At 42.7% G+C, this 13,518-nt stretch overlaps 1 protein-coding gene across 3 annotated transcripts in view; it reads left to right on the top strand.

The window, feature by feature from the left end:
* The window catches only part of ADTRP (androgen dependent TFPI regulating protein), a 56,413-nt gene that overhangs the window by 29,892 nt on the left and 13,003 nt on the right, over positions 1–13,518 (top strand). For 2 of the 3 annotated variants that reach the window (XM_072945678.1, XM_031688107.2), the window contains one exon: positions 4,651–4,766. In XM_072945678.1, the coding sequence (XP_072801779.1) occupies positions 4,651–4,766 (116 nt within the window). Of the gene's footprint in view, positions 1–4,650; positions 4,767–7,716; positions 8,162–13,518 lie in introns of those variants that run through there. The other variant, XM_031688108.2, reaches the window with a different exon arrangement.

The following is a 13,518-nucleotide window of genomic DNA, read 5'->3' on the forward strand; positions in this document are numbered from 1 at the left end:
GAGAGGAGTGTGACCATCCTTGCCTTCTGGAGTCAGTCTTTGGAGCCTGTATGACAAGGATGAAGAACTACTGGCTCCTTGGGTTATCTCAGTGATTGAAGCTTGCCTCTTTCTCAAGTCAGGCAAATGCATCCCATCATAAGTTTAGCTTCAGACACAGGGAAGCTGTTTATAGAAACTACTTATCTACTGGTATGAGACAAGTGAAAATAAGTGCTCATTACTTTCCATGTTGCCACTCATGTAACCTTGTAGGAATTCTCTATGGGCTGGTAAATTTTAACACTTATTTACAAGGCTATTTTGCAACCAAGGAATCTAAAGTGCAATGATTATACTAATACTTAAATCAATCTTTCATGTTTATAGTTCTGTCTCCTAGACATTCAGATGAAAGTCGGCATCACACTGAGGACAAGAGCAAAAGGAGTAATTTAGTAGAAAAGGATGGGAAAAGAACAACACTGTCCTTTTAACCAGTGCTTTGGAATGAGGTATTTAAAGAAAAATCAAACAAAGTGATGGCTTAATTGACAAGGAAAGATAGTTTCCTTCCATCCCCTCTATTTACACATACTATTGTTTCAGCCTATGATGTTTTGTTTACTTTGGAAAGAAATATTTTACCCTCTTTGAGATAATTAATTTCTGTCAGCTTCACTGTTTATAAGGGAAACTGAGAAACTGTTAATTGAAATACAGAGTGAGTCACTGTTTTCAGTAATTTTTGGCAGCATTCTAATTTGTGCCAATCCCAGCCTAATTATTAGAGTTTTTTGGAAGCAGAAAGCATATTTGATTTTTCTTACTGAATTTTTTTTGTTTTTAAAAAAATATGTGCTGCCTGACAAAGGTTATACAATTTATATCAACATAAGGTGAAATACCAGGAGGTTTACTGAGTCCCGCCTGACTCTTCACAGTAGCTCCATGTTTAGAAAGCTCACAGAATGTAGCCTTCCTCCTTTTCTCATTCCTACCCCCAGCCCTGATCAAAAAAAAAAAAAAGTGATTCTTTTAAAGGCCTTTTAGCTGGTATTAAGCCACAGTATATGGCCCATCACTAATGACATCACTGAAGTAAACTTCTCAGAAGCCATCAGGGAGAATTCATTTGGAAATCCAATTGAATGTCACTTGCAAAGGGCAGGCTCCTAGAAGAGGTAACCAGTCACGCATTCCTGAGTTATTTGTTGTAAAAGCATTAATCACTGTGAATTCATCCGCTCCTAATGCAAACGCACTACACTATTCCACAAGAATTCTGTTCCAAATGGTCATTAATGTAAAGAACAGAAGTTGCTGACTGTGAGCAGGGATAATAAAATTTGTTAGATCAATGGCCAGTATAATGGGACTGCTAATAGTTCCTAGTACAAGTTGGATCCCCCTGGCTGTGGCTGAGTGAAGGCGGACCGAAAGGCAGACAGCTGTACTGGGCAGACAGCTGTGGCCTCTTGAAGTGGCCTCTGAGTGAAAAGAACAATATTAGTCACAGAATATTGCTAGGGCTCCGAGGTGGCAATGGTTAGGAGCGTAGGCACTAGCTGTGGGCTGGGGAGGGAGCCGTGGGGCAGCCATGGGGATGGCCTTGCTATCACACTCCATCTGCCTGCAGGCCACAGGCCAGAGTGCATCTGGGCACCTGACGCTGTGGACATCTCACAACCTTGCCTCACCCCACTTCACTCCAGGCCACCAATGAGACAAGGGATGACAATCACAAGGCTAATGGTGACAGTCATAGCTAATGCTCACTGGAAGCTCTCCTGAGCCAAGGACTAAGCCCTTTACACACACTTATCTTAGTCCTCGGAGCGGTACTTCTATGACATGTGTACTGTCTGTTGTCCCATTTTACAACTGAGGGAGCTGAAGTTCAAGACAGATTCAGTAACTAGTTTAAGGTCAGATTCAAAAGTGTGTGTCCCTAAACACCATGCTTTTTTCCTGGAAGGAGACACATAGAAACTGTAGCCTAAAATTAGACCAAAGAAATATGCAGGGTATCACAGTGGGCCTGGAAGTCTTTACATATGTATGGCCAACCAGTTAGTATGTTAAGAGCCAACCTTGGACAAAGTCTATAAAAGCCGTGGTTTGTCTGCAATGCTGTTTCTCTAGGCTTTTCTATCAAAATGTGGGTGCCCCGGGCCTTTAAGAGGCCTAATTGCTCTGTGCCACCCAACTGCAGGTGTGACAGGGCCCTAGGAGGCTCCCCCTACCCAGTAATGTCCTATATTTAAGGCTTGTTCCTTCTTATCCCATCCCTGCTCCATCAAAACTTGTCACATTTCGATTTGCATTTCTCTGATAATTAGTGATACTGAACATTTTTTTACGTGCCTATGGATCATTTGTATTTCTTCCTTGGAGAATTGCTTGTTTAGGTCTTTGGCCCATTTTTGGATTGGGTTGTTTTTTACTTATTAAGTCATATGAGCTGCTTATATATTCTGGAGATCAAGCCTTCATCGGTTTCATTTACCTCACATCAGTCAGAATGGCCATCATTCAAAAATTCACAAATGACAAATGCTGGAGAGGCTGTGGAGAAAAGGGAACCCTCCTACACTGCTGGTGGGAATGCAGTTTGGTGCAGCCACTGTGGAAAACAGTATGGAGATTCCTCAAAAGACTAGGAATAGACTTACCATATGACCCAGGAATCCCATTCCTGGGCCTATATCCAGAAGGAACCCTACTTCAAAATGACACCTGCACCCCAATGTTCATAGCAGCACTATTTACAATAGCTAAGACATGGAAATAGCCTAAATGTCTATCAACAGATGACTGGATAAAGAAGATGTGGTCTATTTATACAATGGAATACTATTCAGCCATAAAAACTGATTACATAACACCATTTGCAGCAACATGGATGCTCCTGGAGAATGTCATTCTAAGTGAACTAAGCCAGAAAGAGAAAGAAAAATACCATATGAGATCACTCATATGTGGAGTCTAAAAAAAAATAAGCCATAAATACAAAACAGAAACAGACTCACAGACATAGAATACAAACTTGTGGTTGCCAAGGGGGCGGGGGGTGGGGAGGGACAGATGGGATTTCAAATGTAGAACAGATAAACAAGATTATACTGTATAGCACAGGGAAATATATATAAGATCTTATGATAGCTCACAGAGAAAATAATGTGACAATAAATATATACATGTTCATGTATAACTGAAAAATTGTGCTCTACACTGGAATTTGACACAACATTGTAAAATAATTATAAATCAATAAAAAAATGTTAAAAAAAAACTTGTCACATTTCTTGTCATTGAAAGGTGCTGATATCCTGACTGCACCTTTGCTAGCTCATGTAGGAAGCTACTGGCTCCTGGGGATGCCTCTGAGTATAAAACTGGTATGACTGGCAGCAAAGGATGCCCAGAGCCAGTGCCCAGGATTCCAGCAGCACAGCTTAGCATCAGAGCACGGCGACACGAACACTGTGACATTCCTAAGTCCCAGCCTATTGAAACTGAAGTGCTGACACAGCTGCCTCGGGGCTCAGGAAAAAGGATGGGAAGGAGCTTGCAGGTGGAGGCTATGGATGCAAGAGCCTGCCAAGAGCTGAGCAAACTGGGGAGCAGGAATGAAAGAGGAATGATAGCTATAAATGTAGGGAGGGTAAAATATTAACACTATGAGATGTTACCAGTAAGTGCAGAGTATGGCAGAGGGGACTTAAAAAATGTGTTTAATAAGTGAAAGGACATTGCACATAGATTCAAGTCACCTTTCCCAGACCAGTTCCCATCACCAGGAGAGGAATGGAACTCAGCGGCCTTTGTATCCAAAAACACCGCTATTTCTAAAGACTTAGTTCCTTGATTATGTCATTTTTAAAACTCCAGTGTCAAGGGTTTGAAAGATGTGAGAAAAGAAATGGTTATGAAGGAGGGGATGAGGCAGGGAAGGAGTAGGGAGGACACAGAGGTTTCGGAGGGAGGTTCTCCCACAGCACCCACCACCTGTCAACAGGACGGTTAGGCAGTGTCACGTGCAATGAAGGATGCAGAGATAGGCTACGTATGTTCTCAGCCCCTCCCTTGCTGAGTTTACGAATACACACCACAAGTGTTAGACTACACAGCACAAGGTATAAATGCAGCAGAACTGAGTGAGAGAAAGCAGCAAGAGGAGAAAATTCAGAGACAGCATCATGGAAGACTGCACTGGCTGTGAAGAACATGAACGATATAAATACAGGGAGAGAAGACACATTCCACACAGAGAGTTAAGGTGTGAGCAAAAGTGTGAGGGTGAGAGCAAGCATGCTGAGTGCAAAGAATGAAGGAAACAGCCGTGTTCTATGAAGGAGAGTGTACATGTGCGTGAGTGTGTGTGAGTGTGGCCGTGTTAGTGTGGTGCATGTGTGTTAGGAGAGGGGAGCAGCGGGCAGTAAGTAGGACCAGAGAGGGTGACAGCACATTACAAAGAATCTAGTAGTCAGACAGAGGAGTTGGGGCCAGTATTGTAGGTGGTAGGTCCTTGGGCATCTAAGGAGTATGATCCGAGCCAAGTTTTGGAAAGTTGCTCTGGTATCTGCTTAAGAAGGTGGACTGGAGGGGGAAGAGTCAGCGGCACTGTATCATAACCGATACTATGACTTGTCATCTTTTTCCTTGCAGCACACATCCATATTGCCCTTCTCACTGGTCGAGGTCATCCTCAGGCCCCACTGCTATCCACTGAAGAAGAAAGGACTCACCTTCTTGGCTGCTGCTATCCTTGCTTATGTCAGCAGGTAAGAAGTGCAGAGAGAATATCAACTTAGACTTGTCATTCCAGACTCTGAGGACTATTCCAGAAGAAGCATACTATTCTGTAGGAGTGCCTTTGTCTTGAGTTAACAGGGATTTTACCATCTTTAAATTTTCAGGACAGAAGGTGTCTTATTGTTTGCTTTTGATACTCATGGAAACATCACATGTACAAGAATACGCAGGTGTACGTGTATATACACACACAGAAAGTCACGAGCTCCCCTCTCCCTCTCATGAAGAATTAATCATTGTAAAGCCACGCATGTTACTCTCCCCAGGAAAACATTAATCTTTGGTTCCATTTGTAATTAAAACATCTTAATGGCTGAGTGATCTCAGGCATCTAAATATATTCCATCTAAAAAGACATTTGACAGGTTGAGCATGTGAGGTGTGGGCCATTCCTGTTGCCTGTACCATTATGGGCCTATTTGAATCAACATCTGGCACTAGAGCACCCAGAGGGCATTTGGGCAATTGTCCGGGGGCCTGCAGAACAGCCCAGCTGGAGGCGTGAGAGATAATTTAAGTAGCTGGCCTAGACTTCATCATTCAGCCACCTGGTGACACTAATTCTCAGAAACGCTGCCCAGTGCCTGTAATCAAGGGAGAGTGTGTGGCCTTCCACCCAGGGACTGGAAAACCCCTTTTCCATTCTATGGGCTTCTCGCCCACGGCCATGCTCTTGCTCGACTGAGAGGAGCATGCCGAGCATAACACCTGCCAGCTGGAAACTGGTCATGATGTTCCTTCTCTAGCCCAGACTCACATAAGCTTTCCACGTCTGACAATCCGGGTAAGCCCCCAGTCCCTGTGTGGGGGAAGTTTAACTCCGGGCAGTGCTCTGCCAGAGACAGAAGCCAGACAGCACACTGCAAAGGACCTGGGTTCCAGGAGGGCCTGCTTCATGGGCTTCACTAGCCTTTGCCGTAGAGCCAGTAACCTCTGTGATCAGAACTCAAGTGGCGGTTCCTCCCCTAGCCTCTCCTTCCCTTCTGTGAGGTATGTTCCTCCTGCCCTTCGGCACCTCTCTTTCCCTGAGTACCCAAAGTCTGTCTTGTTTCTCCTGTCTCGAAAAAAGCACTTGCTCCGTAAATCTACCCCAAGGCTCCAGTGATCTACACTGTCCTCTAGCCTGGGGCTTCTGCATCTTAAAGGACACTTTTAGAGAATAAGGTATAAGCTGGGGACCTACTGGTAGTTATGGACTGGAGCACTGTGTTGAGAAGGATTCTGAGGCCCTCCCAAAAGAGCTGTGCTATCGTTTAGCAATATCTGCCAATAGCATGTGAATGGAGATTGGTGGGACATGTGCCATGTATATTTCAAGTCTGACTTAATCCAAAGGAATAAATCCCTAAAGACAGAATATCTAGGACCTGGGGTGGGGTAGATACTTCTTTCCATTGTATTTGTTGAGGAGAAGCAGTGTGGTAGTTGGTTGATTACGCACATGAATTTCCATACTCTGTTCTCAGGTGGACTTTGATTTACTCTTTCTTTCTAAGTATAAATTTTGGAGTTCATATATAAGATAGCACTTTTGGCCTATTAATTTTTTTCTACCTAAGGACTTGGAGGTTGATCATCAATCTTCATTGCTAACCTTTTTTGCTCTTTTCCTCCTCAGAAACCAAGAAGGTAAATAAAAGAGTATCTAACACTGCTGGTATTTGGCTGAAATTGTGGTGGCCATAAAGATGAGAAGCAGCGGTCAAGAGGGCTTGGCTCGCTGGCGCATAGGCATCTGTTTTGACAGTGCAGGGAACCAGAGGGGTTAGAGAGAGGAGGGCCAACACGAAGCTCAGGAGGGACACATCATATGTCCATTCAGTTATTCATAGTGCCAGGCACTTGTACTGAGGATACAAGCCACCGGGCTGCTGTTAGGGACTGTCTGGGAGGGAGGAAAGTACAGAAACAGTGGGAAGATGGGGTGATGAGACTGTAATAGGGATAAGCACAGGGTACTGTGGGATGTTGGAGGATTGCCTTCTTAAAGGAAGTGGTGTCTAAGCTGACACCCAAAGAACAAGTAAGAATAAGCTGAAAGAAACATGGAAAAGACCTTTATGCAGAGGGAACAGCATCTGCTAAAGGCTGGAGGAGCTGAGGGCATGCCTGAACTGAAGGACAGGGAAAATCTAGATCAAGAATTCACATCAGTGAGTTTGGACTTTTAAAATGAGGGCTAAGTTTTAGGCAGAGAAGTGAAATGATTTGGCTTCTGTAAGAAAGATTATTAAAAAGATGATTCTGGATGAAGTGTGGAAATTAGAGATGAACAAGACAGGAAGGCCAGTTGGTGGCATATATAGTAACTCAGAAGAGTTGACATTAGCCCAAAGATGGCAATGTCCATCAGTCTGCAAACACAATCAGAGAGGGTGGACAGTGGAAGGAAACTCAGAGTTCAACCAGCATTGAGAACCCGAAGCCTCAAAGGGTTAAATGACATGTCCAAGGGCATGTGGCTGGGGAAAATAAAAACAGAGACCTAAACCAAGGACTTCTATCACCAAATTCAGTTCTGTTTCCAGTGCATTCAGATGGCCAGATATTTGTTCAGCTCCCTGCTTGTGTAGAGGGGTGAGTGTGAAGAAAGCTACCAATATCTCTACAGTCTAAAAGCTTTCATGATGTTATTGCTCCCAGCTCTGTGCTTATGGTGGATGTTAAAAAGTGATGTAATGGAGCAAATGAAGGGAAGGGATGGAGACCTAGCACCAGTAGGAATGTGACTGGGTGGACCCTGGCAGGGAGCTGAAGTGGTTCACGATTTGGACCTTCTTATCACTAATGAAATAGTATACCAGCATTTTGACTATTAGGCCCCATTTTTGTTAGAATGAAACAAATATACCTGTATGTGGGCATTTTATGCTGCCCCATTGACTGAAACTTCCCTGTCTCTGTCTGTTTCATCATCAGGAGAGCTCAGACTCCTTCTGCTGACTGTCTCCACCCTTATGCAACACTCTGGGGCCCATGGGCCTTCACGGACACAGATGGCCAACAGCAAGTTCCACAAACTGTGGATATCCATGGAGATATTTTAGGGAAGTGGCTATGGGTCAGCTGTTAGGCGTGCCAGTTTGGACACTCAAATAGGGAAACAGCATAGCAGGAATGAGGTAAAGAATACGGTCCCAGACCAGAGAGAGCGTGAGAAACAAACATGAGTCAGAAAAATGGCAATAACCCTTTGCTGGAGAAGCTTTTCACTGGCGAAACCACGTTATAATGACTTAAAAATAGCCACGGAGAACATGGGGACTGCCTCATATATGGCACTTGCTTTTTGTTATTTTTCAGATTGCAAAATTGCAGGGCTGGCCCCTAAGTGGGAAAATAAAGCTTTGCAAAGTAGTAATAACTGTAGATCTTTCATTTCCTTTGGAAAGCATTAGTCATCTATAAATATGGTAGTTCACTCACTCCTCCCTTCTCTCTCAGCCCAAAACACATCACCTAGCTCTCTCTGAAGCGGTACTGAGGAGCAGAAAAATAGAAATGTTCCTAGTGCTGGTTCTTATTCATTCTTTTATGGAACAAATATTTCCCCTAATACAGGGCTGGTCCTGCTGGGAAAAGCAGTTATATAAGGCCAAGTCTCAGCCTGTAGGGGGCTTGTACTTAACAAGTGGAGATGAGCCACACATACAAATTACAAGAATACAAGACAGGAAGTGATAAAATGTCATAACAAATACAAGAAGCCAACAGGAAGATGAGCAGGAAGCAGTTATGTTTGGCCAGACAGTGCAGGAAGTACTTCATGAAAGGTGTCATTGGATCTGGGCCCTGAAGATCCTGGGCTGGATGTGAGCAGCAAAAAATGAGAGAAAGTGAACAACATAGCACAGTCTCAAAGCCAAGAGGGCACAGGTCACGTTAGAGCAATAGCCAGCAATCTGCTTTAGACAGACCTACTAGTGAAAGAGACTAACGGGAAATAACCCTGGAACTGCCGGCTCACAGAGGCTTGTGGATGGCAGGCTGGAGGAGGCCAAACACGACAATGAGATTTGGTTGTTGCTGTTGTTTGTTTGGCATGGAGGTAGGAGTGAGAATTATTAGTAACACAGCCAGAGAGTTATGATTTTAAAAGGCTATCTTGTATCTTAACAATACTGCTTAAAATGGACTGAAGTGGCAAGATTTGGGAAGCAAAAGAGAATAAAGCAATATACAAATAAAGGTTAGCCAGAATATTCTTAAGCCATCTAATTCAGTCACAATGTTTTATTCTTCATCCACAGCTGTTTCACTGTTTCAGTGTCATCCCATATCTGGGTGCTTGGAACACCCTTCTGCCTGGCCCAGTTCTCCAAGACCTCCATCTCTAAAAAATTTTAATAATCTAGTGAGTGTTCACACACACCCACGTTGTACACTGTCCAGAGCATTGCTCTGCCACACAGACTGTAAAGCCACAATACCCCTCCTCCTGGACCAACACCTCGACCTGGCTCTGCTTTAAAGTTAGCACGCTGTCCTCAGCGCTGCCACTGCCCATTAGACCCCAGTGTTGGTCGAAGCAGAACAGTGCTACTGGCCACTACAACAGCACTGGCTTGTAGTGTACCACCCCCTTGCTCTTGGTAGACAAGAAATCTGCTGATGCTGTTCGTGTCACTGATAGTGTATAAGGTGTTGCATGCCAAGTGCAAGTGTCCCATAGATATGCAGCTATAACCCAGTCTGGAGGGAGTTATTTGTAAAATCACTTCTCAATAGCAGTTCCTATGGGGCGAGAGAGGTGATTCCTTTCTTCTATACTACACTCACTCAGGTGAGGTCCCACAGCAAAGCTGTCTGGACTCCCCCACATATAATAACCCTCTAAATTCATGCACCCATTTACACATACACACTTACACAAAGAGACATCTTACCTCTAGAAGACATTAAAAACTGCCAGGGGGGTAGACTAAGCTAAGTTCCAGGATTAGCCACCTATTAAACCCAGCATCAACGATCCTCTCCTACTCCCCACTAGTGCCTGGAGGCACTAATTAATGCAACCCATTTGGAGTGTATGAGATATGACAAGGATTAACACTAAGAATTACATGCCTAAAGCCGACAAAACCCCTAGTTATCTACTAATCTTTAACCCACAGACTTCCACTATTTCCCTACTGATGAGACATAGCAAATACAAATTTCATGATAATCATTCGATGCTACAAAATTTAGGATGAGGAGATTAGAAAAGATTAATTTTTGGCTACCAATTGGTGCCTGCCCAGCCTGACTCACACAGATGCATACTTGCAGACAGCTCCACATGTAATATTAACTGCTGAACTGAAGGTCAGAATCACTGGCCTCTTCAAAGTATTAATAAAGTGAGCATCCGGTTAACTAAAACTTGGAAGCTACTGGTGACACTTGCCAGTTTTCAGAGGCTGTGGAGTTCTTGGTGGGTCAGGCAGCTGAGACCTATTTATATTGTAGCCACAGTGAACAGCAGTTAAAAGGAAACTTAGGTGCTGCTAGAGCCACCAAACAGCCATTCATTTAAAAATATAAAGAACTTGCCATGTTCCCAGCACTTGGGAAATGGATGCACATGATACGTAAAATCCTTGACCTAGCAGAGCTTCCAGGTTACGGAGAAAGACAGTCAAATATGCAACAAGGGTAAATTCACGGTAAGGGAAGCACATGGCATAAGAACCTAACTGAATGGGGGTGGGGGAAGGTACCTTTTCTAGAGAAATTAACTTTTAAGCTGAAATTCAAAGCATAAGTAAAATTCAGCCAGGGACAGAACAAGCAGTATGTCCTAGGAAGCAAAAAGGTCAGAGGTGTTCCAAGTAAACATGATAGCATGGGTGACAGCCCAGAAGCTGCAGAGCTTGGCCCATTCAAGAAATAGAAAGGGGTCCAAAGTGGCTGGACTACAGATCTGAGGGTGGACAGGTGTCCAGGTGGGCAGGGCAAGTGGCCTGATAGGCCAGGTAAAGGAGTTTGGGTATCTTTCTAAAACAGCGGGGATCCACCGGGAGCAGGGGCGCACCATAAACAGATTTTTCTTTTAGAAAGAATACTGGATGACTGGTGACCTGCTGGCCTGCTGTGTAGAAACACAGTTGACAGGAGCAAGAAAGCCCAGTGAGTAGACTATTACAGAAACCTAGGCGAGTTGGAGAAGCCTGGATTGAGATCATGAAATGAGTGCACAGCCAGAAATATTTAAATATGATTTCATGGGTTCCTATACGGGAGCTAGGGAAGAGCTGACATTGACTGAGACGAAGGACAGTGACAATTCAGTTGCAGAAGTGCTGAGTGCCTTTCCCTCCCTCACTCCCTTTCTTCCTTCCTCCCAATCCTTCTTCCTTCTCTCCTTCCCTCCTTACCACCTGCTTCCCCTTTTCCTCCTCTCCATCTCTCCCCTTTTAGCATATATTCAGGCAAGCGATCCAGAGGTGACAGAACCTGAGCATGACTATCTCCTCACTCAGGCCTCTCCACTGACTGCCCTTCATTAAATGACTGCAATCTTGCCTGACACTCTGTGCTTACATTACTTTTCCCACTGTCAGTTAACATATCTATAACTTCCCTTGCACTTTATCTGTGAAAGTATAGACTTCAGACCTACCTCAGGAACTTCCCTTTACAAACCTTATGGAGGAAACAAAATGAAGTAAATGAACAGAAACTTTCCAGGCCTCCAGGGGAATGTCCTTATTTGTAGACTATCTTACATAAATGTGCATGGAAACTAGGAAGCCCTAATTTCAAGTCTATAAAGTAAACAAAGTGAACTAATTAATGCAACCCATTTGGAGTGTATTTAGATCTTCTCACTGACCCCAAACTCCTGGCCCTAGTTACTTGACGATATTCACGTTCTGTCCCTTATACTTTCCCCATCCTGTCATGAGAAGCAGCCATGCAGGAAACAAATTTTATGGATAGCCTTCTAAAATGCGTCCGCGGGATGCACAACTTTTAGTATTCCAGTATTAGTAACAATGATAATAATTATTACTTGTTTTCAATCTAGTACAGTTTCGAATATATGAGTAGCATCTAGACAAATTTGGGGCAGCAGAGTGATACCAGCAGGGCCAGGATACCAAGGGCCAATCCTACATATGCACAACCCTAAGACTGATGCCTCCTTAAGTTTTTTTACTATGGGAAAATACACATAACATAAAATCTACTATTTTTAAGTATACAGTTTAATGGCTTTAAGGACATTCATGTTGTTGTACAGCCATCACCACTATCCACCTCCAGAATGTTTTTCTTCCCAAATTGAAATTCTGTACCCCTTAAATATAAAAACTCTAAATATAAAAACTCCCTATTTCCCCCTTTTCCCTAGCCCCTGGCAACCATCATGCTACTTTCCATCTCTATGAATTTGATGATTCTAAGTATTTCATATAAGTGGAATCAAACAGTATTTGTTCTTCTGTGACACTTATTTCATCCAACATGTCCTCAAGGTTCATTCATGTTGTAGCATGTGTCAGGATTTCCTTCCTTTCAAGTGCATAATATGCCACTGTGTGTATATACCTGTATCACATTTTATTTATCTCTTCATCCTTAGATGCTTCCATGTTTTAACTATTGTGAATGATGCTACTATGAACATTGGTGTACAAATATCTCTTTGAGTCTTTGCTTTCAATTCTTTTGAGTATGTACCCAGATATGGAACTGCAGTTACACCACTTTACATTTCCACCAACAGTGCACAAGGGTTCCAATTTCTCCACATTCTCTTCAGCACTTGATATTTTCTGGATCTTTTTTTATAGAAGATATTCTAATGGTTGTGAAGTGGTATCTCATTGTTTTGATTCGCATTTCCCTAATGATTAGCGACACTGAGTATCTTTTCATGTGTTTATTGGCCATTTGTATATCTTCTTTAGAGAATTGTGTATTCAAATCCTTTGTCCATATTTAAGTGGATTGTTTATTTTTTTGTTGTTGAGTTCCAGAATTTGTTTATATATTCTGGACAATAATCCCTTATCAGATGTATGATTTGCAAATATTTTTCCCATTCTGTAAACTGCCTTTTTTATTCTGTTGATTGTGTCATTTGATGTACAGAAATGGTCTTTTAAATTTTATGCTGTAGGTGCCTTCCTTGCTTCCCCCTAGTCCTAGCCTTGATATTAGCCCTTCTATCTTCCAATAAAGCATTTGACAAACTTAAAGTATTTGAAACAACCAAGATCTTACTTGGGTTTTGAAAGTTTAATTAAGCACAGAATTTCATTCTTCCATCTGAGCTCCTTTGACAACATAGGGTATTCAAATATGAATGTTGTTTCTAGGCTATCCTAATTGTTACAAGAGATGAACAGCCTCTGCTGACACAACTCCTGTTGTATCATTCCTCAGAGAAGTTTTTAAATCGCTTATTAAATGATTACAATGTGCCAGGCACTGTTCTATGTAATTTACGTGTGTTAAATTAAGTCCCTTAATGTTTACAATAGCCTTGTAAGGTGTATGCTCTTTGCATTCCACACTATACACCACAGTAGGGGGATAGAAAAGTTGAACACATTGGTGAAGGTAACATAGCTAGTAGGTAGCAGAACTAGAATTTGAATCACAGAAGACAGGTTCCATATTCTGTACTCTTTAGCAATATAAACTGTAGCTGATACATCATCTTCCCCATATTTAATTTTAAAAGTTATTTCAGACTCTGGCATCTTCTGGTGCAGTTTGTTTCCAGAA

Source organism: Vicugna pacos, chromosome 20 (genome assembly GCF_048564905.1).
Source record: "Vicugna pacos chromosome 20, VicPac4, whole genome shotgun sequence".
Lineage (NCBI taxonomy): Eukaryota > Metazoa > Chordata > Mammalia > Artiodactyla > Camelidae > Vicugna > Vicugna pacos.